Genomic DNA, 25,606 nt, shown 5'->3' with positions numbered 1-25,606 from the left:
TTTTGTCCCATGGTGGCAAGTTATTGTTTTTTTAAGTGTGCATTTTGGTGGACTAGGCTGGAAGATAAAGTGTAGCACTGACACTGAGGATAGGGAGGCTTCCCTGGGAGAGCCTGCCCCGTGAGTTCCTTGGGACCTGAGCTATTCACAGCAAAATTAGAATGGATTCTTCCTGAGGGAAGGGAGCTGGTGTTTCCACAGGCAGCTTGCACTGGAGCAGCTGCGGGTTATTGGCTGGAGCTGCAGTTTTCTGGCATTTCACAGCTCTCTGAGGACTGGTCTACATGTTAGGTCCTTGCCCTTCAGATAGCTGCCCCTCAGTTGGTTGAGCTCTTGAACGATGCTGTGCTCAGCATGATCCAGGGCCAGGGAAGACCTTTCCATATTGAGGAGACTGTCCTCTGTAATTTGATGGGCACTGGGACTGGGCAGGGTGAGTGAGCAAGGTTGTGCTTCTCTCTGGGCTGAGTGGCCCTTATAGAAAGTGGCTCGGATGTGAGCAGGGAATGGGAATCCTATGCAGCTGGGTGCATTCCTTTGGCAGTGTCCAGCCAACCTGTGGCATGAACCAGAGTGCTCTAGGGCAGGAGGCAGAGAGCCCGGGAAGGCGTGGGGTCCTCCAGCCGCAGAGTGGAGCGGGAAGGGCCGCGTGCCTCCTGCCTCAGGAGGTCGGCCGAAGGAGGCTGCTCCTGACCTGTGCCTTGCTCTCTCCTTGCAGATTGTGCTGTCCTCCCTCAAGCATGGCCTTTTTGGTGGGCAGTGGCTGCAGCGGGTCAGCTACGTCCGTTGGGAGGGTGTCTTCCGCTGCATCCCCATCTTTGGCATGTCTTTCGCCTGCCAATCGTGAGTACTGCTGGGGTGGGTGGTGGGGGGAGGGTGCAGACAGCCGTGCCCAGTGCCTGTCTTTGTCAACCACATGGAGCTAAAGAGCACTGTCTTGTTCCAGTGTGACCTGTGAGTTCTGTGTGACCCCGAGAGACTCTTGCTGGGACTGGCTGGCTGGAGCGCCTGCTTTGCCAGATCCCGGGAGAGGAAAGCTGGCTGCGGGTGCGGCAGCAGCACAGCCATCTGATTGCGCAGAGTCCTGAGTGTTTTGCCAGAATTTAGCTGCTGTTCTGAGAATGTTGAGAGGAAATTGCACAAACATTGAGTTCAGGCTGCTGCTGGGACATCTCCGGTCTTGTGTGTGCGCAGGCGGGCAGGCTCACTCTGGCACTTGGGGCTCTGTGAATGCAGATCAGGCTGCTCCGCCATCGCAGCGGCAGTACCTTCTCTACCAGGGTGGCAAGAGCTAGTGATTCATGCCTGGACGGGAGCAGTAACCGGCTGAAAAGAGAGGCGTAAATCCGGTGCGGACGGGAAAAGACCATCAGCGTGCAGGGGGCTGGCAGAGTGGGCCCCCCCATAGCAACAGTGGGCATGTATTATGCCAATCGTAAACTAATGTGACAGATAAAATTTGCTCACACTGCTGTGTTTACACCCACATACGAGATCCAAATCGTCATTTCCCACTTACCATCTCTCTCTTGGCAGCTCGGTTTCCGCCAGAACGTGCTCCAGCCTTGCTGTTTAATGTCCCCATTATCATCGGTGACAGAAGTTGCATTCTTGCACTGTGTACCTAGTTACCAGTTGTCCTTTCTGTCTATGTGTTTGGGTGGTTTTAAACCTAAGCCTGTGGTCTGGCCGCTTCAGTGGTGTCCACATAGCAGCCAGTGCACATCTGTTGGGTTTGATTCTCAGGCGAGTTGTGGACTGGGAGGGGGATCACAGGCAGCTACGTGCAGGTTTGTCCTCCTCCCAGAAGGGCCTCCCAAAGACTTGTCCTCTTGAATACTCGAATGTTCGCCAGGTGCAGTGACAGGGTCTCTTCATTCCCAGGACACTCTGCAGCCAGGAGCCTGTCCCTGTTGGTCTCGTTTTCAGATTCACTGTGTGGTCCTTCTGGCCTCACACAGTGAATGCTGGCTGATGCAGAACTGTCATCCTGTGCCCAGAGAGGTGGCTGTGTTAGCATTGATCATAGGAGGCCTGGGGAGGACAGACTCCCTGGAGACCTGGGTCCCAGTCCCAGTAGTGGGAACAGCTATGATGGAGGCTACTCTGTGAGGTGGGTAGTCTGGAATACCTTTGGGTGCCAGGAGTGGTGCTCAGAGCCACGCCCTCCAGGGGAGCATGGGAATGTTGTGGAGGGGGCTGGGAGGTCTATGTCTCTGACCTTTCTTCTGTCCAGTCCAGGGGATAGTCCAGGGGTCCCTGGGAATGCAGGTTAGAGGAGAGCCTGTGACTTGGCCTCTCCACCCTGTCCATCCCCAGGTGTCCCTCCTTGTAGCTGCTGCAGCTTCCTTCCAGTAGTTCTCTGAGTGTATTGGGGGTCAGGGGCAAGCATGAATCATGGGTCTCTGGTGCTGATCCCCACAGGCTGGGTTCCTGGTGTGGTCCGGCTCTGGGCAGATGGTGAGCACTGAGAAGCTGGTTACAGGACATAGTCTTCCCCAGAGCTTTGGGGCTGGGGCTTTGGTATCTCCCTTTGACTTTCTGCTGGTGCCTGGGCATGTGGCTGCCAGTTCCTGCCTATCCTGACTGCTGTGGTGGCCTGTGTTGAGGTGGCCTGAGGGACAGTGTGCCGTGAGCCTGGGTGAACAGCCTCACCGGGCTGGGCCTTCCCACCTGTTTGTTTTCGTCTGCTCTTCCATCTGGCTCAGGTGTTCTTTTTTGTTTTTCTTTCACTTTTAAAAGGCAGTTTTGTTATTTGGCTCAATTGACCTTGTGCTTATCTACTTAGTAGCTGCTGATTTTCTGCATCCTGACCTTCTCCTCCTGCCCTGCTCTGACCTCGTGTCCTTTGTGCCTTGAGCCTAGGTTGCCCTAGAGGGCACCACTGGACTCCCTCTTGAGCCTGCGTCAACCCTTGTGCCCTTACTGAGACTGCTCCCAGCATAGCTCCCACCTCCCTGTGGCCCCGTCTCCTCCTTTCTGTCTTGGCTCCCACCCCTTGCAGGCATCCTGTCCCCTGAGCTTTCCTCAGTGCTGCCTCATGTCCTCAGAGTGCAGTTGCAGAACCTGTGTGGGGCTATCATCCCCTGCCCAGCAGTGACTGGGTCCCTCCCATCTGCCCAGTAGCACCACACTCCTGGCACCAGGTATGAGACAGGAGCCAGTGTTCTCATCACACAGATAAGAGGCTGCCAGCTGGGCAGTGTGTCTGTATTGTCCCCTCTCTGCCCATTCCACTCCCACCTGGCCAGAGTGCTGGGGGGGCTACAACTGCCAGGCTTGTTCCATTGGATTCTCCCTTCCCTGAGGTGTGTCTGAGCAGCTGCCTTCATCCTCAGTGCCATGCTCTCCGCAGTGGGCATCTTGTGTCCCCACGACACAGATGGCTTTGGCTCTGTAGTACTTGTGAGCTATCCATGTGGAACATGTTCTGGGGGCTGGTCTGGGGGCCATCACGGTGCTGCCACTGCTGTGTTGTGAGACCCGCTGGCTTTAGGGTGGTGAGTCCGTGTGTGATGAGTGCCATGTGAAGAGGTACTAGTGGCCAGGCTGCAGAAGAAGTCCTGGGAGCTGGCCGCCAGGGCAGGCGAGGCTGTGCAGAGCCTGCTTTAAGAACCTCTTGTCTCCACACAGCCAGGTCCTGCCCACCTATGACAGCCTGGACGAACCGTCAGTGAAGACCATGAGTTCCATATTTGCCTCCTCTCTCAACGTGGTCACCACCTTCTATGTCATGGTAGGACCCTGTTTGTGCCTCTCCTCTCCTGGGTCGCATCAGGTCTCTAGCCCTCGAGACCCTTCATTATGCAGAGGTGTCACTGTCCCATTCCAGTGTCTGGGGGTGCACTGCTCATGTAGCAACCCAAAACAGGTCCTCTTCTCAACCCCGGTCATTACTGGGCTGGTCGTGCTAGGCCCTTCACCCCAGGCTGCGTTGACATCTCCCAGTCTGAGGAACCCAGCACCTCAGCAGCAGAGCTGCCCAGACTGCTCTAGTAGAGGGACTCTGCTTACCCTCTCCCAGAACTTTGTTAACTTACTCCAGAGGTGGGGTGTGTCCACTAAAGAGAAATGAGGAGGTATCAAATAGTAGGAGAGAATACCTCAAGTCCCAATCTGTAAATGCAGTCACTGTTAGCATTTTGGTAAATTTTTCTTGCAGTCTTATTGCTCCAATTTCTGTCTTTCAATCAGATTATAAGTAGGAGAAGGTTGTAGCCTCTTTCTTTTGCTTTTGTGCTTCTAGTGTTGCTCTAGGTAACTAGGGATGGTCCCTGGCAAGCATCGTCCACTCCTGCGTCTACTTCTGTAGAGGACCATGGTTCCCTGGTTGTGTTTTGGACCCAGATTACGAGTGGGTCCTCGGAAGGGCTTGGGAGCACTCTGGTGCCTGCCTTCCACCCAGGCAGCTCCGTTTTCTCCTCCCTGGGACCCTCTTGGGAAGCTGTGTTGGACTCCTCATTTAGCATTTTAAGATGCCCTCTGATTGTGTCAGAGGGGGACGTTTACAGAGGCGGAGCCGAGTGGCCTTTTTGTCCCTGGCAGGCCCTCTCTTGCACCAGCTTCTTTGGGAAGGGGCGTGAGGGCATTCTGGGAGCAGCCCTTCTCCCCACGCTCTGCCATGTTGCTGTTTCCTCTCACAGGTGGGGTTTTTTGGGTACGTCAGCTTCACTGAGGCCACTGCCGGCAACGTATTGATGCACTTCCCCTCCAACCTGGTGACAGAGATGATCCGCGTGGGCTTCGTGATGTCGGTGGCTGTGGGCTTCCCCATGATGATCCTGCCGTGCAGGCAGGCCTTGAACACGCTGCTTTTTGAGCAGCAGGTATGGTTCTTGGGGTGTCCTCCACTGCTTGTGCTCATCCTGCTTTCGTAGGTGGTGGGAGGGGGGCTTTTCCTAGTTAAAAGTAAGCAGGCTTCAGTGGAAACAGTGCTGAGCATGTGCTTAACCATTCCAGCCCCTAGGAGGCAATTTTTAAGCCAACTTTGGAAGAAAGAGGACCAAAGACGGGCCTTTGGGGTCAAGCCAGGTGTGCCAGAAGCTTAGGCCTCTGATTTCCCAGCATGGATACTGTCATCAGAATTAGCAGGAATAGAAGCAGCTTTTGTTTCTGAGCAGTCCTGGGGAGGGATGGAGGAACCAGATGACCGCAAGTGTTGACAAAGACTGGAGGCAGGGCTGGGCTTGTGACACTGCTTTTTCACTTTTGTGTGACTTGGGAAATCTTAACAATTAAAAGGTTTCTGCAGTGCTGTGTGTGTATTCAAGATAGCTGCCTAGGCCTTTACAAGAAAAATTCTCATACAGGTTTGAAAACAGAAAGGCTTTCTTGGTTCCCCACTGCTATTGCGTATCAAAGACATTCTTATGATGCTTGGGCCCAGGTTATTTGGGCTTGGGCCCCTCTCCAGAGTGTCTACAGGAGCCTTGCACCATCTTGGCTTCCCACCTACCTGTCCAGAGGTGCTTAGCTAAATGGTCTGCACCGAGTGGAAGCTTCTCTGTGGCAGCATATTCTGCCCTAGGTCTTTGGGCCCCACCTGTCTTGTCAGCTGGGACTCCTGGTGGCCAGGGACACAAGGTCACTTAAACTACTATGGCAAGGGGTTGTTTAGTGGTCCCAGAGAATCCAGGGGAGAGTCCAGCAGGCAGACTGGGAAGGGCAGCTGGCACAGGGCTCCCTACCCGTGAAGGCCAGGGACATGGTTGTGGCAGAGCTGCAGCTCTTGTCTCCTTGTGGACTCTGGCATCAGCAATGGCAGAGGCCTAGTCCAGAGACCAAGTGCCCTTCATGTGCTGGCACTCTGGTCTGCCTCTGCTAGCATTCAGGCACCTGTAGCCAAACAAGGTAGAGGTTAGGACTCAGGCTCTTGCAGGGCAAAGGTGAGGCCTGCTCATCTGGCTGTGGAGTCCTCCCTGGCTCACCCCACCCTGCTTCCACCTGTGGGTTGCTGAAGTCCATCTCTCTGTTTGATGGAAACATGTGTTCTGTATTGCAATAGCATTTGTGCATTTGCATACATTTTATCAGTTTTTCTGTAAAGTTAAAAAAAATCAATAGTGGCATGAAAGGCAGTATCAAGGAAGAAAGTTCACCTGCAGCCTTCCCGTACGTAGCACTGCGTAGCTGCTGCCCCACCTCGTGGGTCTGATGACAGAAGCACAGCACCATCCCTCCAGCTCCTTGTCCCTGTGTCTTCTGTGGGTGTGTAGGCAGCTTTTCTCTGAGAGTCCTTGGAAACCTCAGCACCTGCACCCTGTTATGGATGGTTCCCAGCCTTTTCCCCTTGACCCCCTTGGGTAACTGGCTTATGAATGTGCACACGGTTCCCCTACTTCCCCTTTTCTTGGAGTATTTCTTAGCGTATTCTTGGTAAATCTGTAGTACTGGGACTCCTGGGCTATAGACCTTAAAACCTTGGACAAATTGTCGCACCAGAGTAGAAATTGTGGCTCCAGCCCTCTTTCAGTTCATCCTGTGTCAGTCTATTCTGAAAATTGGTGCTTTGAAATTCTAGTTCTGAAAGGTTCTGCAGTTGTTTCTAGCCCAGAGATCAGCATGGTCAGCCCTTCCTGTGTGTTAACTCATTGGGTCCTCACCGCAGCTTGATGAGATGTTTCTCTTGGCAGGGGGAACCTGAGGCAGGTGAGTGGCAGAGCCAGGATCTGAACCAGGTAGTCTGGAGCTCCTGGACGGGATTCTAAGGCCAGCTGCCTCTGCCTGTGCCACTCCACCTGGAAAGTGTTCAGTGTTCTGTGCGTGGCATGCATGAGGCCGGGTGCAGGGGGCTCTGCCACTTTATACAACGCCCCCCCCCCCCTTTTTTCTTCTTCTTCCCGGGCTTTGAAATTGTTATTTGCTCATTCCGGACCATTCAGAGATGAAGGTAACTCAGCCAGGTGCATGGGGGCCTCTGCCTGAGCTCTGCAGCCTGCATTTGGGAGATGCCGGCTGCTTCCCTGCGGACCAAGTGTTGTCTGCACTTGGTGTTTCTTTTGATAATCTCTCTGTGGCTTTGCTCCGAAAGTGAAAAGGAAAACAGTAGGACTTGACACTATGGTCTCTAGGCCAAATTTTAGGATGGGTGGTCAGCACCTGGGTGGAGAGCTCTCCAGCCATGCTGCAGGGCTTACCTGCCAGGAGCTCCCTTCGCCCAGCGTGGAGCCTGGTGCGTTTGTCAGAGCCCAGTACAGCATTGCTCCTCAGGAGAGTGGTGAGGAGATCCACCCTTTCAAACTTTTTATTTCCTCCGTATAGCAAAAAGATGGGACCTTTGCTGCTGGAGGCTACATGCCGCCTCTCCGGTTTAAGGCACTCACCCTCTCCGTCGTGTTTGGAACCATGGTTGGTGGCATCATGATCCCCAATGGTAGGTAAGGTGGGCGGCCCCTCCTTTCTCTCCACTTCTACTCCATTTTTGACGTTCCACACAAGTTCCAGGTGTCCCTGCCCTGTGTCTTGGCATTCAGCCCAGGCTCCCAGCTCCCATGCCGTCCTCTGGTCTCCTACCAGCCCAGAAACTCCCAGGCTATTTTTTCCCTTGGCCCACAGAGAAGCAGGGGATAGCGTTGGCAGCCGGATGGAGCAGCAAATGTGTGTTGACACCAAGCAGTTCGGCACCTGGGCAGAGACTCAGAGCTGGGACATGGGCCCAGTTTGTAAAGTGCATGGCTGTAAAGCTGCTGCTTCCTTACTGTCACTGTTGACTCCCAACTTGTCAACACAGTACCCAGGGGAAGGTCGGAGGCCCAGAGCAGCACTTTCAGTGTCCAGATGCACCCACTCCCTCACAGACATGGTGGGTGGAGCTTGTCACCAGATAGGAACTTGCAGGTGCCCGCCCCAGAAGCCACCTGTCCAGCTTTTTGCTGGGACTCTACCTGGCCAGCACACTTCTGCCCCTGGCTTTTGTTGTGTGCTAGGACTAGTCACTGAGTCACCTGTGAAATTGCAGGCAGTATGACCTAGGCCATGTGGAGTCAACAACTGATTTTGGTAGGAAATTCCAGATGACTGGCCCTTTAAAGACTGGCAGCCAGAGCAGCCTGGTGAATTGAGCCTGGTTTGTGGAGCCCTCGGGGCACAGTGGCTGCCTGGCTCCTCACTGACACTTAGCCCTCACCTTAATGCTGCCCACCTGTGCGCTGGCTGGGCTGCAGTCTCTCCCACCAAGCTCCTTCTGGCTCACCCCTGCTGTTGCATCTGTTCCAGTGGAGACTGTCTTGGGTCTCACGGGGGCCACGATGGGGAGCCTCATCTGCTTCATCTGTCCAGCTCTGATCTACAAGAAGGCCCACAAGAACGCCCTCTCCTCCCAGGTGAGTGTGTTGCCAGCCAGGCTGGTTGGGAGAGGAGGCGGCGGTGCAGAGCCCCTCTCAGTGTTCAGATGGGGTCTGTTGACTGGTTTTGTTTCCTAGCACAAGGGGAACTTGGTCAAGGAGGCAGTTGGACAGTGGTACAGTCAGGCTGAGCAGTCTCTGTCCTCAGTGTCCATGTGCGTCCCGTGCTTCCCAGAGTTTACCTTCCTGCCTGAGTGCTGGGGCTTCACCGCTTCTCCCCACTATGTGTTTCCATGTTCTCAAGGCAGCATGCACATGGGGGTGCTTGTGTGTGCGTGCTCATGCTTTTTTCTCCTGTGGTGCTGGAATCAAACCCGCACACATGCTAGGCAAGTCCACCACAGGACTCTGCACCCAGCCCCCACTTTGCTAAAGCCCCTTCCAGGCTGCTTGCACAGCTGTGGTGTGAACCTCAGAGCTGTTGCCAGGAGGAGCTGCTCCCCAGACTGCCTTCCAGGGACGGTCCATGGCCCAGGCTCCCAGGAGCCTGTCTCCAGCCTTGTGCTGCAGGTCAGCTGTTGTGGGCATTTCAGCCTGTGCAGGAATGTGTCTGTAGGAAGCGTCTGGACACGGAATCTCGGGGCCTTTTGCCCGAGTGCTTGATGACCTCTCGCTCCCACCTTTCCACCTTCCTCTTTCTTGGCTTCCCTGGAGTGAACGTGAACATTTTTTATGGTTTGGAAGCTACTGGCTTTTCCTGTGGACTCATGCTTTTTCCCTCTTGATGGGGTCGCTGAGCTCTTTCTTACCCATGTGTATTGGTAGGTATACAGCTTGACCCACCTTTGCAAAGGGTGCCCAGCCACAGAACCACCTTCCAGGTCAGGTAGAGAACATTCTGGCACCCAAAACTTCCCTTGGGCACCTCTTGGCCATCCACCCTCACAGTCCAGAGGTTGCTGCTGTCTTCTGTTGATGTTTTGGAATAATTTTTTCTGTTTTCAAATTGATAGCCTCATGGTGTGTGTCCCTGGGCGTGGGCCCTGTGCTCAGCCTTCCGTCTGAGCTCACCCGTGGGCCTGCCGAGGAGCTTGCTGCCCGCGGCTGTGTGCTTTCCTTTCTGTGCCATCACCGCTGTCCACTCACTTGGCAGGACAGGAAGCTGCTAACCTGCTGTGCCAAGCGTTTCTTCCAGTGCCCATGGGTGTGTGGCTTGTTGTACACTTGGGAGGGCGTCCTGAGTGTGGCCTTGGCTCTGCCAAGTGGACTTGTTTTCCACAGTGGCTCCTCCAGTAGCACAGAGAGTCCCCTACACTTCCCATCTCCTCTCCCTTTTTGAGAGCTGCCCTTCTGAAGGGTGGGTGTGGGTGTGGAGGCCCCTGCCTGACTGATGACCTCATGTACCTTTCCTTGGGCTGTGAGCCACGTGGGTGTTGCCTTTTGTGACTTCCTTTCAAGTCTTGTTTTTTTCTCCTACTGAGTTGTCTTTTTCTTATTGATTTGTAGGAGTTTAAACACATTCTGGCCTGGGATTGTGGCTCAGCAGTAGAGTGTTCACCTAGCAGGTGCGAGGCCTTGGGTTTGATCCTCAGCACCACATTAAATAATAATAATAATAATAATAATAATAACAATAACAATGATAATAAATTTAAAAAACAGGTTCTAGATGTAAATCCCTTTTTTTAAAAAAAAACATATTTGGGGCTGGGGTTGTGGCTTAGCAGTAGAGCCCTTGCCTAGCATGTGTGGGGCCCTGGGTTCGATCCTCAGCACCACATAAAAATAAATAATTAAATAAAGAAATTGTGTACCTGCCGAAGCCAAGTGCCAATGACTCGGCTTGGCACAGAATCACGAGCCACCACACAGCTCTGTAGGTTCAAACAGCAATTCTTTATTCCGGATCTCACACCAGCCTCCACACACGTTCAGGGGCAGTCTCGTTCTGCCGCCCACTTCACCTACTCCACGAGGCTTTTTCCAAAATCCCATTTGAATCTCACGAGAACTCAACGGGAACAAGCAACAGGAACACCCTAATCCCAGCAGCAATAATCTTCAACCTCAACTTCCCTAAAACCCATATTCTTAAACCGGGAAACGCCTTAAACCGGGAACACCCTAAGCCCAAGGACCGGGATACTTCCTCAAACCTGCAGGATACTTCCTCAAACCTGGATCCACCCTCGATCACCTTGAGCAGGGTCATCTTTCTCAAACACACAAGCAAGGTCGCAGCAAATTTCCAAGGCAAGTCCATTTAACATGGGGTACACTGGCAAGGATTACGATGCGTCAATACCTACTTGGTAATGGCCCTCAGCATCTCCCCCCTTCTGATTAATTAAACAACAAGCAATGTGGCTTAGGACCGTGCCTGGTAGGTTGTCCAATTCAACATGTGGTTCTTACCCGTCATGGGAGAGCTGACCTTTGGGCGTCAACTTCCTGTCTTAGGTTGAATCCACTGCAACCAGATCAACCCGTCACTGACTACCGGTCCAGCATTCAGCCATGCTTGTGGATAGGCCTAAGCACCAGTGGGGGGGTGAGGTTCTTGCCTCACCTCTGTTGGCCCCCAGATTTTAGACCATCACTAGTAGAAGGGAGGAAGACACAGAAATGCCAAGACACCAAGCCAATTGACGGCTCCTTTGGAAAAATTGCGTCACTGGTGACACCATCAGCAAAGATGCCAGTGTTACCACAATTAACATGGGGTGCGCTGGCAAGGAAATTGCATCACTGGTGACACCATCAGCAAAAATATGCCAGCAGTACCACAATTCGCTGCACCAGACGATAGTTCACAATGCATGCAACTGATATATAGTCCAGGCAAGTTCTGCAGGCAGTTCAAAGTGGAAGAGTCTATCAATATGTCCATTTCCTCCCAAAGTAAATCAAGTCCTTGATTGAGCATTACTTGTTGAGTTATATTCATTGATGCATCAGTTTATACAGTTTACTGTGATCATAGAAGCTGTAGTTTGGTTTTCTTAGTCTTCACAGGCACTGGGATGGAGATGGGAATTCTGGCAATGATGTTAAAGAGACATTATCCTGAACAGAATTATTAAATATAATGAAAAGGAAAAGTGAAAGTAAACAAACAGATCTGTTAATCACTTTTAAAAACAATAGCAAGCAAACAGATCTGTTAACCACCTTTGAAAACAATCATTAACAGCTGTTTACCTAATTTAGATTAAACCACTTAAATCACGTGAATAAAAAAAAAAAAATTCGGATCCATTTTTTCATGAGCGCTCCTCAAATAAAAATATGGACATACACACATACTGACATGCAACACAAAACAGTACACACATAACATACAACACATAAGACAATAATAAGTAAAGGCCTTGTAGCTATACCTAAGTGAAATCTCCATTGCAATGTTTAAAAACTCCACAGTCAAAAAATAAAACACAGTCAAAAAACAAAACTGATCAGAAAAACATTAACCTAGGTTTGTATGAGCTCAAAAAATAAAATAGAACTTTATGATGTGGGAAAAATGCAATAATAAAATAGATATTGAAAAAAAGCACCGTGGTTAATCACTGTCGCAGATGTAAGAATAGCCAAGCTGGAGCTCTGGATATCAGCTGTTATGGATTTCAGTCAAATCATCTTCTTTTTCTGTAGAAATTGTTTTGGTTAACCTCTCTGGAATCCAAATCGGCTGCTGTTCTCCCTGTGGGAACACACAAACGGAACCCCGACTCCAGACAATAACTGGGTCGGGACTTTTCCATTGTCCTGTTAGAATATCTTTCCAAAGTACCTTAGGCTTATGTACATTTTTCGGATACATATGTCTTTCCGCAGCACTAAGTCCTGATGAATCCAAATTTAGAAAGTTTAGAGTAAAAAGGGTTATTTTAAGTTTATCTTTGGGGGATATATACCCCTTTCCAATTCCCTCTTTTTGCTTTAATAAGTACGTTTTAATAGTTTGATGAGCTCTTTCAACTATGCCTTGTCCCTGTGGGTTGTATGGGATTCCTGTTATATGAGTAATACCAAAGGATGAGCAAAATTGTTTAAAAGAGTTAGAAGTGTAACCAGGACCATTATCAGTTTTTAACTGTTTAGGAACACCCACAGTGGCAAAATTTTGTAAGCAATGAGCTATAACATCTTTAGTTTTTTCTCCGGCATGAAGGGAGCCCATCAAAAATCCGGAAGAAGTATCAACTGTAACATGTAAATATTTTAATTTTCCAAATTCTGGCAAGTGTGTGACGTCCATCTGCCAAATATGGTTAGGTATCAGTCCTCTAGGATTGACTCCAAGATTAACTTGTGGTAAAAAGGTCACACAATTTTGACATTGTTTTATTATATGCCTGGCTTGTTCCTTAGTTATTTTAAAACGCTTTTGTAAAGTATTAGCATTAACATGAAACCTTTTATGAAAATTTGTAGCTTCTTCTACAGTAGAAAAAATATGTATATCATGTGTAGTTTTATCTGCTAAATCATTGCCCAAACTAAGGGCTCCAGGCAATCCTGTATGTGCCCTGATATGTCCTATAAAGAATGGATCTTTTCTATCCCAGATTAGACTTTGTATAGCAGAAAACAAAGAGAAAACAGTAGAGGAAGGGGAAATCCTACCAGCATCTTCAAGGGATATAATAGCGTTAACTATATACTGACTATCAGAAAATAAATTAAATACAGAATCTTTGAACATCAGGAAAGCTTGTAAAACTGCATTAAGCTCTACCTTTTGAGCTGATTGTTTGGGAACTAAAAATGTAAAAGTTTGATCAGGGGTAACTACTGCAGCTGTACCATTATTAGACCCATCAGTGAATATATTTGGAGCATTCACGATAGGTGTTTTTCTTGTCATTTTAGGAAAAACTACAGGATGCTTAGACCAAAAAGACAACAAAGGATTAGATGGTAAATGATTATCAAATGAAACATTTGATTTACACATGATTATTGCCCATGTATTTAACTCATTAGCTAACTCATCAATTTGCTCCATAGTATATGGAGTAATAATTTTATTGGGAGAAATTCCAAACACTCCCTTTGCTGCTTTTATTCCTTTGAGTATTAATTGTCCTACAGCCTCAGGATACCTAGTAAGAATAGTGTTAGGAGAGTAAGATAAATGTATCCACAATAATGGACCTTCCTGCCAAAATACTCCTGTAGGAATATTTTTTGTTGGTAGTACGATAAATAATAAAGGCAAACTTATATCAATTCTATCTAAATGCATATTTTCCATATATGTTTCAATAATTTTTAATGCCTTTCTAGCTTTAGGAGTTAGCATTCGGGGTGAATTTGGATCTGATGGACCTTTTAGAATATCAAATAAAGGTCCCAACTCTCCTGTTGGTATGCCTAGATAAGGCCTTATCCAATTTATATCTCCCAACAACTTTTGAAAGTCATTAAGTGATTTGAGTTGATCTACTCGTATTTGAATTTTAGGTGGACGGACCATGGTTGAGGATAATAGAACTCCTAAATAATTAATTGGAAAATTTAATTGTACCTTATCTATTCCTATCTCTAGATTATAATTTTTTAACAAGTTTGTAAGTGTGGCATAACATTCCAGCAATGTGTTTTTATCTTTATGTGCTAATAATACATCATCCATATAGTGAAATATTTTTAGTTCAGGATTTTGATTTCTAAGTGGCTGGATTGCTTTATTAACATATATTTGACACATAGTCGGACTGTTAGCCATTCCTTGAGGGAGTACTTTCCATTCATATCTCTCATCAGGACCTTCATGATTTAATGCAGGGATAGTAAATGCAAAACGTGGACTATCCTCGGGATGAATTGGAATCGAAAAAAAGCAATCTTTAATGTCTATAGCTAAAACATGCCACGTTTTTGGTAAAGCAGACAATTGAGGAATCCCTGATTGAGCAGGTCCCATAATAACCATCTCATTATTAATTGCTCTTAAATCTTGTAATAATCTCCATTTACCCGATTTCTTTTTGATGACAAAAATGGGAGTATTATGGGGAGATACAGAAGGTTGTAAATGTCCTTCCGCTAATTGTTGTTTGACCAGATCATGGGCTACTTGTATCTTTTCTTTAGTCAGGGGCCACTGAGGAACCCACACTGGTCTTTCTGATTTCCAAGTAATTTTAATTGTCTCAGTGGCCCTTTCTGAAAATCCAACCCATGTCTGTCTGTTCCTTGATCTATTTGAATTGGTGCTGCTATACCTTGCTCTTGTTTTCCTAATCTTTTTTCTTTCCTGATACCTTGTCTAGCCCTAGTAGTGGGCGCATTAGGATTGATGTTATTTGTTAACATCAAACCTAGTTGATCTAGGACATCTCGTCCCCATAAATTAATAGGAAGGTGATCCAAAACATATGGCTGTATAGTTCCTTCACATCCTTCAGGATCCTTCCAATCTAATACCATAGCACTTCTATGGGGATTAGTCGCCACTCCTAGGCCTCGAAGCGTTTGAGTGGCTTGTTGTAATGGCCAATGTTTTGGCCATTCTTGAAGAGATATGATGCTAAGGTCAGCACCTGTGTCCAGCAGGCCATTAAACTCACGACCCTGAATATTTAGTTTTAGCATTGGGCGAGAATCTAAATTTAAAGACAACATAGCCCAATCTACACCTGTGGAGCCTAATCCCCTGGAACCTCTTTCTACATTAAGACTAGAGAACTTATTATGTAGGCTGGGTATTATTAACAACTGTGCTATTCTATCTCCAGGTGAAATTACTGATATACCTCCTGGAGAACTAGCTATAATTTTTATTTCACCTACATAATCGGGATCAATTACCCCAGGACTTATCATAAGTCCTTTTGATGTAGATGAACTACGTCCCAATAATAAGCCTACTGTTCCTTGGGGAAGAGGTCCTTTTATTCCTGTAGGAATGATTTGAACTCCCATCTCTGGAGTTAATACTGCTCTGGCAGAGGCACAGATGTCCAACCCTGCGCTCCCTCGGGTTTGTCTGATGAGGGATTTAATGGACAATGTGTCCTGGGCACCACCCTTATGGGGTTGCTGGGTTCCTCCACTGCCCCGTATATTTGTGGTTGTGGGCCCCGGAGCATTGGGCCCCCCTGTCCGTTTTTTGGCAATGAAGCCTGATGCCTTTCTCCACGATATCTTGGGTAAATACCTGATCCTTCTCCGTTTTTTGATAAGGGAGTACCTTCTATGGTGGTTTGAGAACGGCATTCATTAGCCCAATGTTTCCCTCTACGGCATCGTGGGCAAATACCCGGTATTCTATTCCTTTGATTTCTAGTTTTGTTAAAACCTCCTCTTATGGGGCAACTCCTTTTAAAATGTCCTGTTTGTTCACAATTATAGCATGTTTCTGGCCTGGCATCTAAAGCCTGTTTTACTGCAGCTGCCATGACTTGCCCTTGTTCATTAACATCTCTACATAATTTAATATATGTGTTTAAATCTTCATGCCTCCATGGTCTAATAACCTCTCTGCAGCAACGATTTGCTTGGTCATAAGCCAATTGTTTTATTAATGGCATTGCTTGTTCTGTGTCACCAAAAATTTTGGCGGCCGTTTGAATAAGCCTATCTACAAAGTCAGCGTAAGGTTCATTAGGTCTCTGTAATACCTTAGATAGCTGACCTTGTAAATCTCCATGTCCTTGTAAAGTCTTCCATGCCCTAACTGCGTCTGCAGCAATCTGTGCATATACAGCAGGATCATATTCCATTTGTTGCCGCTGACCCTCATAATCTCCTTTTCCTAGCAGCATCTCTAGATTTCTTTGAGGGTAACCGGCTGCTGCATTTCGTCTAGCTGTCTCCCTGCAAAATTCCTCATTGGCAACCTTCCATAATAAATATTGTCCTCCATTTAGCACAGATTTACACATGCTAGCCCAATCTGCTGGCGTCATGTCCAAGTTAGTAATGGACTCCACCATGCTTACTGTGAAAGGGGCTTGAGGACCATAGGTTGTTACAGCCTCCTTTAACTGCTTCACTGTTTTAAATTCTAAAGCACGGTGAATTCGCTGCCCTCCTACCTGTTCAAATACAGGGCATGCTAATCTTTGAGGTCCTGTCTCAGGATCCCATCTATCAACTACGATGGGGTTTGAGGGCCATTCAGCTGTCTCCATCGGCGGGGCTGATGGTTGAATTACACCCTCTGGTAATAAAACGGAGTTAGTAACAGCCTTTTGTTGTGGCCTTTTTCCTAATAACCCCTTTTTCTTTAAATTTTCTTCCTCTCTCTGACTAGCTCGAGAGACCTTCTCTTTTCCTTGATCTAAAATGTCTTTCTCCATGGTCTGAACCTCTAACAATTTACTTAACAACTTTTCGGTTTCTTTTTTACTAATTTCTAATCTTCTATAAAGATAACGCAACCCAATAAGATAACATAAGAAAAAACCGCAACTGAATGAAACAAAAACTGAATAAAAATTCGCTGTATCAATTTTCTCTTTCTCGGGGCTAACAAACTTCAAACCTTGAGCGAACCATTTTTCCCAGTTTGCCTGAGAAATTTCTAGGGACAGGCAACTTGAAACAAAAACGAAATAAATCAAAACAAGAACACATTGTTTTTGGAAATGGTCACCCATTCTCTCGCCTTCCCTCAGGGGCGAGCAATTTACTCACCTCCAAATTTCAGATGTTCCCCGTACGGGCCACCAAATGCCGAAGCCAAGTGCCAATGACTCGGCTTGGCACAGAATCACGAGCCACCACACAGCTCTGTAGGTTCAAACAGCAATTCTTTATTCCGGATCTCACACCAGCCTCCACACACGTTCAGGGGCAGTCTCGTTCTGCCGCCCACTTCACCTACTCCACGAGGCTTTTTCCAAAATCCCATTTGAATCTCACGAGAACTCAACGGGAACAAGCAACAGGAACACCCTAATCCCAGCAGCAATAATCTTCAACCTCAACTTCCCTAAAACCCATATTCTTAAACCGGGAAACGCCTTAAACCGGGAACACCCTAAGCCCAAGGACCGGGATACTTCCTCAAACCTGCAGGATACTTCCTCAAACCTGGATCCACCCTCGATCACCTTGAGCAGGGTCATCTTTCTCAAACACACAAGCAAGGTCGCAGCAAATTTCCAAGGCAAGTCCATTTAACATGGGGTACACTGGCAAGGATTACGATGCGTCAATACCTACTTGGTAATGGCCCTCAGCATGTACCTCTATGACTAAAAATCTTTTGTTGTTGTTGTTGTAGATGGACACAATACCTTTATTTATTTATTTTATTTTTTTTAAAGATAGAATGAGAGAGAGAGAGAGAATTTTTTAATATTTATTTTTTAGTTTTCGGCGGACACAACATCTTTGTCTGTATGTGGTGCTGAGGATCGAACCCGGGCCGCACGCATGCCAGGCGAGCGCGCTACCGCTTGAGCCACATCCCCAGCCCCACAATACCTTTATTTTATTTATTTTTTTTTTGTGCTGAGGCTGGAACCCAGGCCTCACACATGCAAGGCAAGTGCTCAACCACTCAGCCCCAGCCCCAGCCCCCTGCCTTTTTTTTTGCTTTTTTTGGTGTTGTTTTTGGTACCAAGGATTGAACTCGGGGGCACTTGACGGCTGAGTCACACTCCAGCCCTATTTTGTATTTAATGTAGAGACAGGGTCTCACTGAGTTGCTCAGTGCCTCACTGTTGCTGAAGCTGGCTTTGAACTCATGATCTTCCTGTCTCAGCCTCCCAAGCCACTGGGATTACAGGTGTGGGCCACAGTGCCTGGCGCCTTTTTGCTTTTGTAGGACATCTTTTGTGAACAGAAGTTCTGCATTTTAGGGTGGTCCAGTGTGTGGATCTCTTTTTCCCCTTGGTGCTTTTTGATTCTTGCCAACCCTACCTACCCCACGGTCCTGAAAACAGCTATGCTCTGGAGGCTCACATCTACACCTGTGCCCCACGGGGATCAATGGGTGTGGGGCAGGCCATGTGGCCCTGCCCTTGCCCTGTGCGTGTGGCCCTCAGCCCCCCTCCAGTGGGGCTGCTGTCCTGAGCAGCACTGCCCACTTCAGGACTGCAGCTGTGCAGGGTGTGTCCATGGTGGGCAGTTGGAGTCCTCCTGCTGTATTCCTCTATAAAATGTTCTTTCCTGTAGTTGGCTCTTTGTTTGCCCTACTAAATCTTAGAATGGCCTGGGGCTTCCTCAAAAATGACCTGTTGAAATTTTCATGGGGGTTGCATTGAAGGGTTGAAATCATTCTTCAGTGCACAAAATTTTCTGATTTCTACTTTCACCCATGGCTTCTTTAGCTTTCCAAACCTTCAGGATTTCCTAGTAATTTTTTTTCCTGCTTTCAAGCTTAGTCCCAGTGTGGTTGGGTAGTACACTACAGAGAATGCCAGTCCTTCTTGGTGAGGTCACTTCCGAGACCTGCAGCGGCTGCGGCTCAGCATCTGGCGGCTGTGTGTACTGCCCCTGGCTTCAGTCGAGGTTTCTAACAGGTGTCAGGTGCACCTGTGTGTGGCTTATCACTTAGGTGAAGGTGTTGCCTCTTAGTGTGTCATTGGAACACACGGGTTCTGGTTGGTTGTATCTTCTGCCAACCTGACACTTCCCTTGTGAAGGTCCTAGTGTCCGTGGAGCTCCCGTGAGCCGGCCATGTGGCTGCCCTAGCCCCACTTTACAAGTGGTCACTTGTTTACCTTCCTGTGTCCTCTCTGTGCCCTTCTGAGTTGAAGCCATGTCTCTGGCAATGGTGTGTTACTGGGTTTTGTTTTGTTAACAGGAGTCTGTTAGTAGGAGTGTTTAAGACCATTTACAGTTAGTACGATTACTCATTTTGGGAAGAAGCTTCTGTCCTACTCTTTGTTCTTTCTGTTTATTTTCCCATTTCTTTGTTTTGATCAGTCAGGCATGTAAAGCATTTACTCTTTTCCCGCTGTGGGTGCACTCTAACCTAGTGGTCACACTAGATACTACAAATCCTCAGCTTGGTCCACTGTGAATTCCTTTTTTTAGCCACTTCCCAGACAAGGTGCATGTGTCTCAGTAATTTCACCCTATTTGCCCTCGCAGGCCTTTGGTGCTTCTGTTCTTACTATTACCCATTTTTTTTTAAATATATTTTTTTAGATATTGAGGGATCTGTGTTTTATTCATTTATTCAAATGCGGTGCTGAGAATTGAACCCAGCTCCTCACACATGCCAGGCAAGTGCTCTACCGCTGAGCCACAATCCCAGCCCTATTACCTGTGTTTGAAGTCCTGCCCGTTACTGTTGTTGCCAGTGTGGACAGTTCTTAGGTGGCTCAGCTTGGAGTTGGCGATGGGTGGTGGTGTGAGAGCAGTACGCACCTGGTAGAAATCCTGCTTCACGTTTTGAGTTCACTCTCTCCAGCTGGCATTGCCTGGTGGCAGTGAGCCTCGCCTCAGCAGGGCCCCGCTGACGCTGTGCTGTGCTACTCAGCTGGGGTACTAGCAGGCCAGAAGAATTTCATGCAGATGGACTTAGGGTGGTTTCGTTGTGGTTGGGTTCATCAAGATGTGATCCCACTGTATATTGAGGAGCACACGTGGTCAGTCTTGATGCCCGTGTTCCTCTTTGGTCTCTTTTTTTTTTTTTTTAAAGAGAGAGGAGGGGGGGAGAGAGAGAGAGAGAGAGAATTTATTTATTTATTTATTTTAGTTCTCGGCGGACACAACATCTTTGTTGGTATGTGGTGCTGAGGATCGAACCCAGGCCACATGCATGCCAGGCAAGCGCGCTACCGCTTGAGCCACATCCCCAGCCCCCTCTTTGGTCTCTTGATCTTTGTCGTCTGGCCCTGTCTTCTGGTGTGCTTGGAATTTTGCAGTCATCAAGGCCTGCAGAAGCTGAGGGGTGTGACTTCCGTCCATCAGATAGCTGAGGTGGCCCTGTTCTGCTCGCCCCGCCCCAGGGTCTCAACCCTGAGCTGGCCCTGCTGGTTGCTCTCATTCTCCTGCACTCGCTCCTTGTTCTGTCCTTGCTTGGTTCTTGGCTCAGCTGGTAGCCGCACGTGCCTCCAGGAGAGTGGCAGAAGGTGGCGTGGCAGCTTCTCTGGGGCTTCTTTCTCCGCATCCCGACCTCCTCCCATGAGGAGGAGTCCACTGCCGCCCTGCACCGCCCTCACTGTGGCGCCAGTGGCCCCAGTGGCCCCGGGTGCCATGGGCAGTCAGCCTGCTTGTCTGAGTGCTCTCCTGCTCTCTGGGTCTCGGCCCCTGGGGCTGAGCTGCTGCGGGTCTTCCCCAGTGCTTCAGTTGGGTGGCTTTGGGTTTTGTCTGGCTTCTGTGGCTAAGTGGGAAGACCAGTTGAATACCAGCTCTTGTGTCTGGGCTTGAGGCAGAAGGTCCTTAGTGAGTTTGAGGAAGGTAGCCCGTTGCCTGTCAGACTACAGCTGTTGTCCCAGTTTCACATCCTCCAGTTTTTAAGTAAGTCAAACTTTCTTTTCTTTTCTTTTTTTTTTTTGAAAAAAAAAAAGTTACAAAGACCTTCCCCATGCCAGTATTATTTTTAAGATTCTTTTATCATTTTGTCTAACAGTTTTGTGATTTCATTGTTTTTCATTTAAATTTTTGACCCATCTGTGTTTTATTTTGGCGTGAGAAGCAGATTAGGTACTTTTTTCTAGATGGTGCCTAGCTATAGAACTGGGTTTATCCAAGTAGTCCTCCTTGGGTGAAAGGTTAACGCTCTCACATGTCAAACCCTGGTGTACGCACGGTAGGACCCCGCCACGCCCGTGTCGACTGCCACAGCTGCCCACAGCTGCCGCACTGTGTTCCCTCCCACCTGTCCTGTTGCAGACCTTGTTTGAATTGGCTGATCTGATGAACAGAAGCCAGTCCCCCTGTTTTTGGTCTAGTTGGAGTTAATTCATTGATGCTTTAGGTTAATGTAGGAGAATCAGTGTCTTTGTGCTTCATCAGATCTGCACTCTGTACCAGGAGCTGCCCTCTTCAGCAGCTGGGGTGAATTCAGGGTGTCTGCATGCCCCCACAGGGCCGCCACAGGCCGCCCTCTTGCCCCCGCCTTCCTCCCTGACTGCTTGTCTCCTGTCATGGGCCCTGAGCTGGGATGGCTCTCAGTTGGCTCTCCTAACCAGTTCTTTTATGTGTAAGGAAGCTGCACATGTTCATGAATTTGTTTTTTACCTATTTACCTTAATGAACTCTCACTGGATCTCTTGGATTTTTTACCTGCAGCTAATGACAATTTACCTCCTTTTTCCCATCATCCCATGACCGTGTCTGCCTGCGTCACGCGTGCCTGTGACTCAGTGGGGATGTCTTCTAGTGTGTGTTCAGCCCAGTGCTCTTGGCTTGGTATAGGAGCAAGCGCAGATGGGCCCAGCTCCACGTGCACATGGACGCTCGCACACAAGGTGTTGTGCCAGAGACTACTGGGCCTGTTTCACTGCATTTCTTAAACTCTAGAATGTGCTGCACTGCCCAAACTTCTTTTTTGGCCAAGTTGGAAAGATGCTGAGGTTCTGTTCTCCCAGGGAGCTGCCTGCCAGCCACCATTCTGTCTGGAATGGGCCAATGGACCAGCTGATTGGGGTGTGCCAGAGTTTTTATGTTGTGAGGGATGTGTGTTTGGAACCCCAGTCCCCCATGGGGCCAGACCCTCAATTCCCTTGAGCTCTCTATCTGCTTTGGTGCTTATTCTCTGCACAGGTGTGTGCATTGTGGATAGCTGACCAGCGTGCAAAGGAAGGAGTGTTGTGAGACTGTTCCCAGAAGAGTAATTAGAAAGCATAAAAACAGCCAAGTAAACTAACCCTGTGTGTCCTTATGAATTTCATTTTTTTGTCTTAGAAAATCAGAGTTCTTTTCAATCTTAAATGAGGGCAGCCCCAGTTCAGCTGGTGGACCCAACTCAGGGCTGCCCTGAAGCCAGCTGGCGGGGGCGTGGGGGGGCAGGAGCTAGAGGGAATGCGCTTAGGAGGACGGTCCCTAGGGCAAGGAAGGCCAGCCCAGGGAGGCAGAGGAGGGACAGCCAGAGGGCCCCAGGGCAGGAAGTCCTGCTCTTGGAGAGGTGCCAGTACACATTGCCCTGCAGAGAGAGGTGGCCATTGTGGCTGGGCCTGAACCCTGACCCAGATGGCCTTGGGTTCCACATTGAGCCACAGGGCTACAGAGTGGCCAGAACCCCAGGCTCTAGGCGCTTGATCCATCACTGAAGGGCAGAGTGCAATTTATGTGGTGTCCACACAGTAGAAGTGAACGTTTCATCCCCCCCAGAGGTCGTCTCTGCACCGAATCCGCCCCTCTCAGCTGGAGCCGCCGTCACTGCCCGACAGGAGGGGTGCTGCAGAAGCCTTGAAGACTATGGCCCCAGTCAAGGCCCTGCATTTCCCAGGCCTGAGCAGAACTTCCAAGATGGATTTGCACCTCTCCCAGCTGGCTCTGTGGCTGTGTAAAGAGGTGTCGCTGCCAGAATCTCAGTCAGCAGGGTGCTCTGAGGTAGACGGCTGGCAGGCCAGGCCCGCTTATCCACTGGGTCCCCTGCTTCAGAAGCAGCTTTTCTGTCATGCACTAGGCTGTGTCTCCTGGCACAGTGCTGGAGGCTGGACTGGGCATCTAGAGGCCAGGTTAGGTTCCTTCCTGAGCCTGAGGCCGCACTCGGCCGGCTGCTCCTTCCCCAGGTTCCCAGTTGTTCCGTCCCTGCTGAATGTTAGAGCTCAGAGCTTCATTCTCTTTCTTATTCAGGAGTCCCAAGGGAACCATGATGGCTCCTCTGCAAATGGTCAGCAGTTAGACCTCACATTTCAGAGCGAGGACCTTCCGTCCTTGGCTATCCTTTGCCTGACATCTTTTTTTTTTCAGACTGGGAGTTGAACCCAGGAGCACTTAACCCACTGAGCACATCCCCAGCCATGTTTTATATTTTATTTAGAGACAGGGCCTCACTAATTTGCTGAGGCTGGCTTTGAACTTGAAATCCTCCTGCCTCAGCCTCCTGAGCCACTGGGATTACAGGTGTGTGCCACTGCACATATCTTCTCTCTGCCATCCAGGAGAAGCTGCAACTGGAGGGCAGAGAGCCTTGATTTAGGACAGGCTATGCAGGCAGGGTGGAGGGGTCGCAAGGCCTGCTGTCTGATGTCTTCAGTGCCCTGCTGGCCTAGGTTACCCACTGGCAGCTGCTGCTCATGTGGACTGTTGCCACTCCTCCCTGCAGGGAGCTGGTGGTCTCAGGAGGTGGCTATTTCCTCCTTTTTATTATCCTAAGAAGACCCAGCTCACTGTCAGACGACGTCCTTGTCTGTAAATGTTTTTGCAGATATTTATGCAACAGCTGAGGCTGGGTCTTCACAGACTTTTAGGAAAACACTTTGGGCCCAGTGGGGTCAGGAGCTTTCATCTCTGTGCATGGTAGAGCTTCTGAGTTCTCAGTGCCAGGGACTCAGTTCAGATAGCATCCCCCTGGCACCTGGGCAGCCCTGCTATTACCTGACAGGCTGGCTGGCTGCAGTTCCTGCCGTGGGGCTCGTGGGCTCCCCAAGAGCTCTGCACATCCATGAGGCAGGCTGGGACTGGCCCCCTGTGCTCCAGGGCATCCGTGAATTGGGAGCAGCTCAGGGTGTCTGGTGGCAGAGAAGCGAGTGGACTTTTCCCTCAGGTGTCTCTTCTGAGTTGGTCATGATCCTGCTTCAGAGTCTTCTTTCCCCGTGGGAATCTGCCTTCTGTGATTGCCAGACCCAGGTGGCCTCACCACTGCTGAGCTGCTGTTCTTTCAGGCAGCTGGCCCTTCAGAAGAGAACTGGAGTTAGGGCTCTTGAGACCTCAGGCAGTTGATGAGTGAGGGTCCCTTCAGCTGGACAGGAAGGCCACTCTCTGGCCTCTGTTGCAGAACCATCATAGCAGGAGTTTCTGCCCCTGGAGGGCTGAGGCAGGTCAGCAGTAGCAGCACCCACTGGTGAGGTGGCACAGGTACGCAGGCAGAGAGCTGGCCCAGCAGGTGCCTGTTTTGCAACAGGAGTTGGAACTGGGTGAGGAGGAATTGGTGGGACTGAAGGCCTTAGAGTCAACCGTGGGTCCTTCAGGAGGAGGCAGGGCCCCTTGAATGCAGCTCATGGGGACACTGATGGGTACCATCACACAGCTGAGAAAGGAGGTGCTGTCTTTCTGAGTCTGGCCTGGTAGGGTTTCCCACCTTGCCAGCTCTGGGCATGTTTAGCCTACTGTTGGGCATCAGATGTGGGTGATGTTGGGGGACAGTGTGTCCATACCTGTGTGGCCTGCATCCTTGGTACACTGTGGGGGTTGTGCAGGAGTGTGTACCTTGAGGATGATAGGTTTAAGAGACACCTGGCTTGGGCAGGTGTCCTGAGATCCTTGCTCCTGTTCTATGGTGGTCAGGAGACTGCCCTCCCCAGGAGGCTGGATCAAGGCTTGGGTCTCTGCCTCCATCGCACATATAGCACCCCTGCTTTCCCGAGGCTCCTCTCATGCCTGCAGCTTTCCAAAGTGTTCCCACTCCACCCTCATGCTCCAGCCCTTCCGCCCTGCCGAGGCAGCTCCACAGGCCTGACTCATGACCCAGCTGACAGGACCCATGGGCACCCAGACCACCTGGGTTGACGAGGGAGTCGTGGCTGGTCAGTGTCCCGTCACAGCCCCTGATGTCATCTGGTTTGCGGGAGGCAGGCTGTCTCCCCTGGATGTCACTGTTAGGACCCGTGCCTACCTATGCTGCCCTCCCAGAGGGCTGCTCCATACCACTGTCCTCCCTCCTTCCTCCCTTGCTCCATCCCTGGGCTTCCACTGCAAGAGGAAGTTTTCACAGCAGTGTGTGGGGACTGCCGTGACGCCTCCTGTCTTGGGGTTTTTCATCCAGGTGGTGCTGTGGGTCGGCCTGGGCGTCCTGGTGGTCAGCACACTCACCACCCTGTCCGTGAGCGAGGAGGCCCCTGTGGACTTGGCAAAGGAAGCTCCTGGTAGCCGACATGGGGAGGTCGAGGGAGCTAAGAAGGCGGAGGTGGCCCGGCTCTCAGGTATGCGTCCAGGTCCCAGCCCCAGCCCACTGAGCCTTCTCGGGATCAGTGGCCACTGCATCGTCTCAGGGTCACGGGCTGCCTCTCAGCTCTGCTCGGAGTGTTTTACGTCTCCAGCAGCAGCCTCCATCCAATGGGTGATAGACCTGGCAGAGGGCTGCTGTCTGGGACTCACAGACCTGGCCTGTGAAGGCCTCCTTCCACAGAGGCTGGCCGGTGTGCAGGGGCACGGGGTGGTGCAGCGCCAGCCTGGGACAGGCTGAGACCCAGCACCTGGCTCCTGGGTGCGCTGGCAGGTGTGTAAATCCGTGGGGGTGC

At 49.8% G+C, this 25,606-nt stretch overlaps 1 protein-coding gene across 7 annotated transcripts in view; it reads left to right on the top strand.

Moving 5' to 3' along the window:
* Slc38a10 (solute carrier family 38 member 10) overlaps nucleotides 1–25,606 on the top strand; it is a 48,119-nt gene that overhangs the window by 11,328 nt on the left and 11,185 nt on the right. For 6 of the 7 annotated variants that reach the window (XM_026410747.2, XM_026410746.2, XM_026410745.2 and 3 more), the window contains exons 6-11: nucleotides 719–843; nucleotides 3,634–3,736; nucleotides 4,644–4,826; nucleotides 7,261–7,372; nucleotides 8,215–8,321; nucleotides 25,132–25,288. In XM_026410747.2, the coding sequence (XP_026266532.2) occupies nucleotides 719–843; nucleotides 3,634–3,736; nucleotides 4,644–4,826; nucleotides 7,261–7,372; nucleotides 8,215–8,321; nucleotides 25,132–25,288 (787 nt within the window). Of the gene's footprint in view, nucleotides 1–718; nucleotides 844–3,633; nucleotides 3,737–4,643; nucleotides 4,827–7,260; nucleotides 7,373–8,214; nucleotides 8,322–25,131; nucleotides 25,289–25,606 lie in introns of those variants that run through there. The other variant, XM_026410748.2, reaches the window with a different exon arrangement.

The sequence above is a fragment of the Urocitellus parryii genome, chromosome 7 (genome assembly GCF_045843805.1).
Source record: "Urocitellus parryii isolate mUroPar1 chromosome 7, mUroPar1.hap1, whole genome shotgun sequence".
Lineage (NCBI taxonomy): Eukaryota > Metazoa > Chordata > Mammalia > Rodentia > Sciuridae > Urocitellus > Urocitellus parryii.
This window is presented reverse-complemented; position numbering and strand designations above follow the sequence as displayed.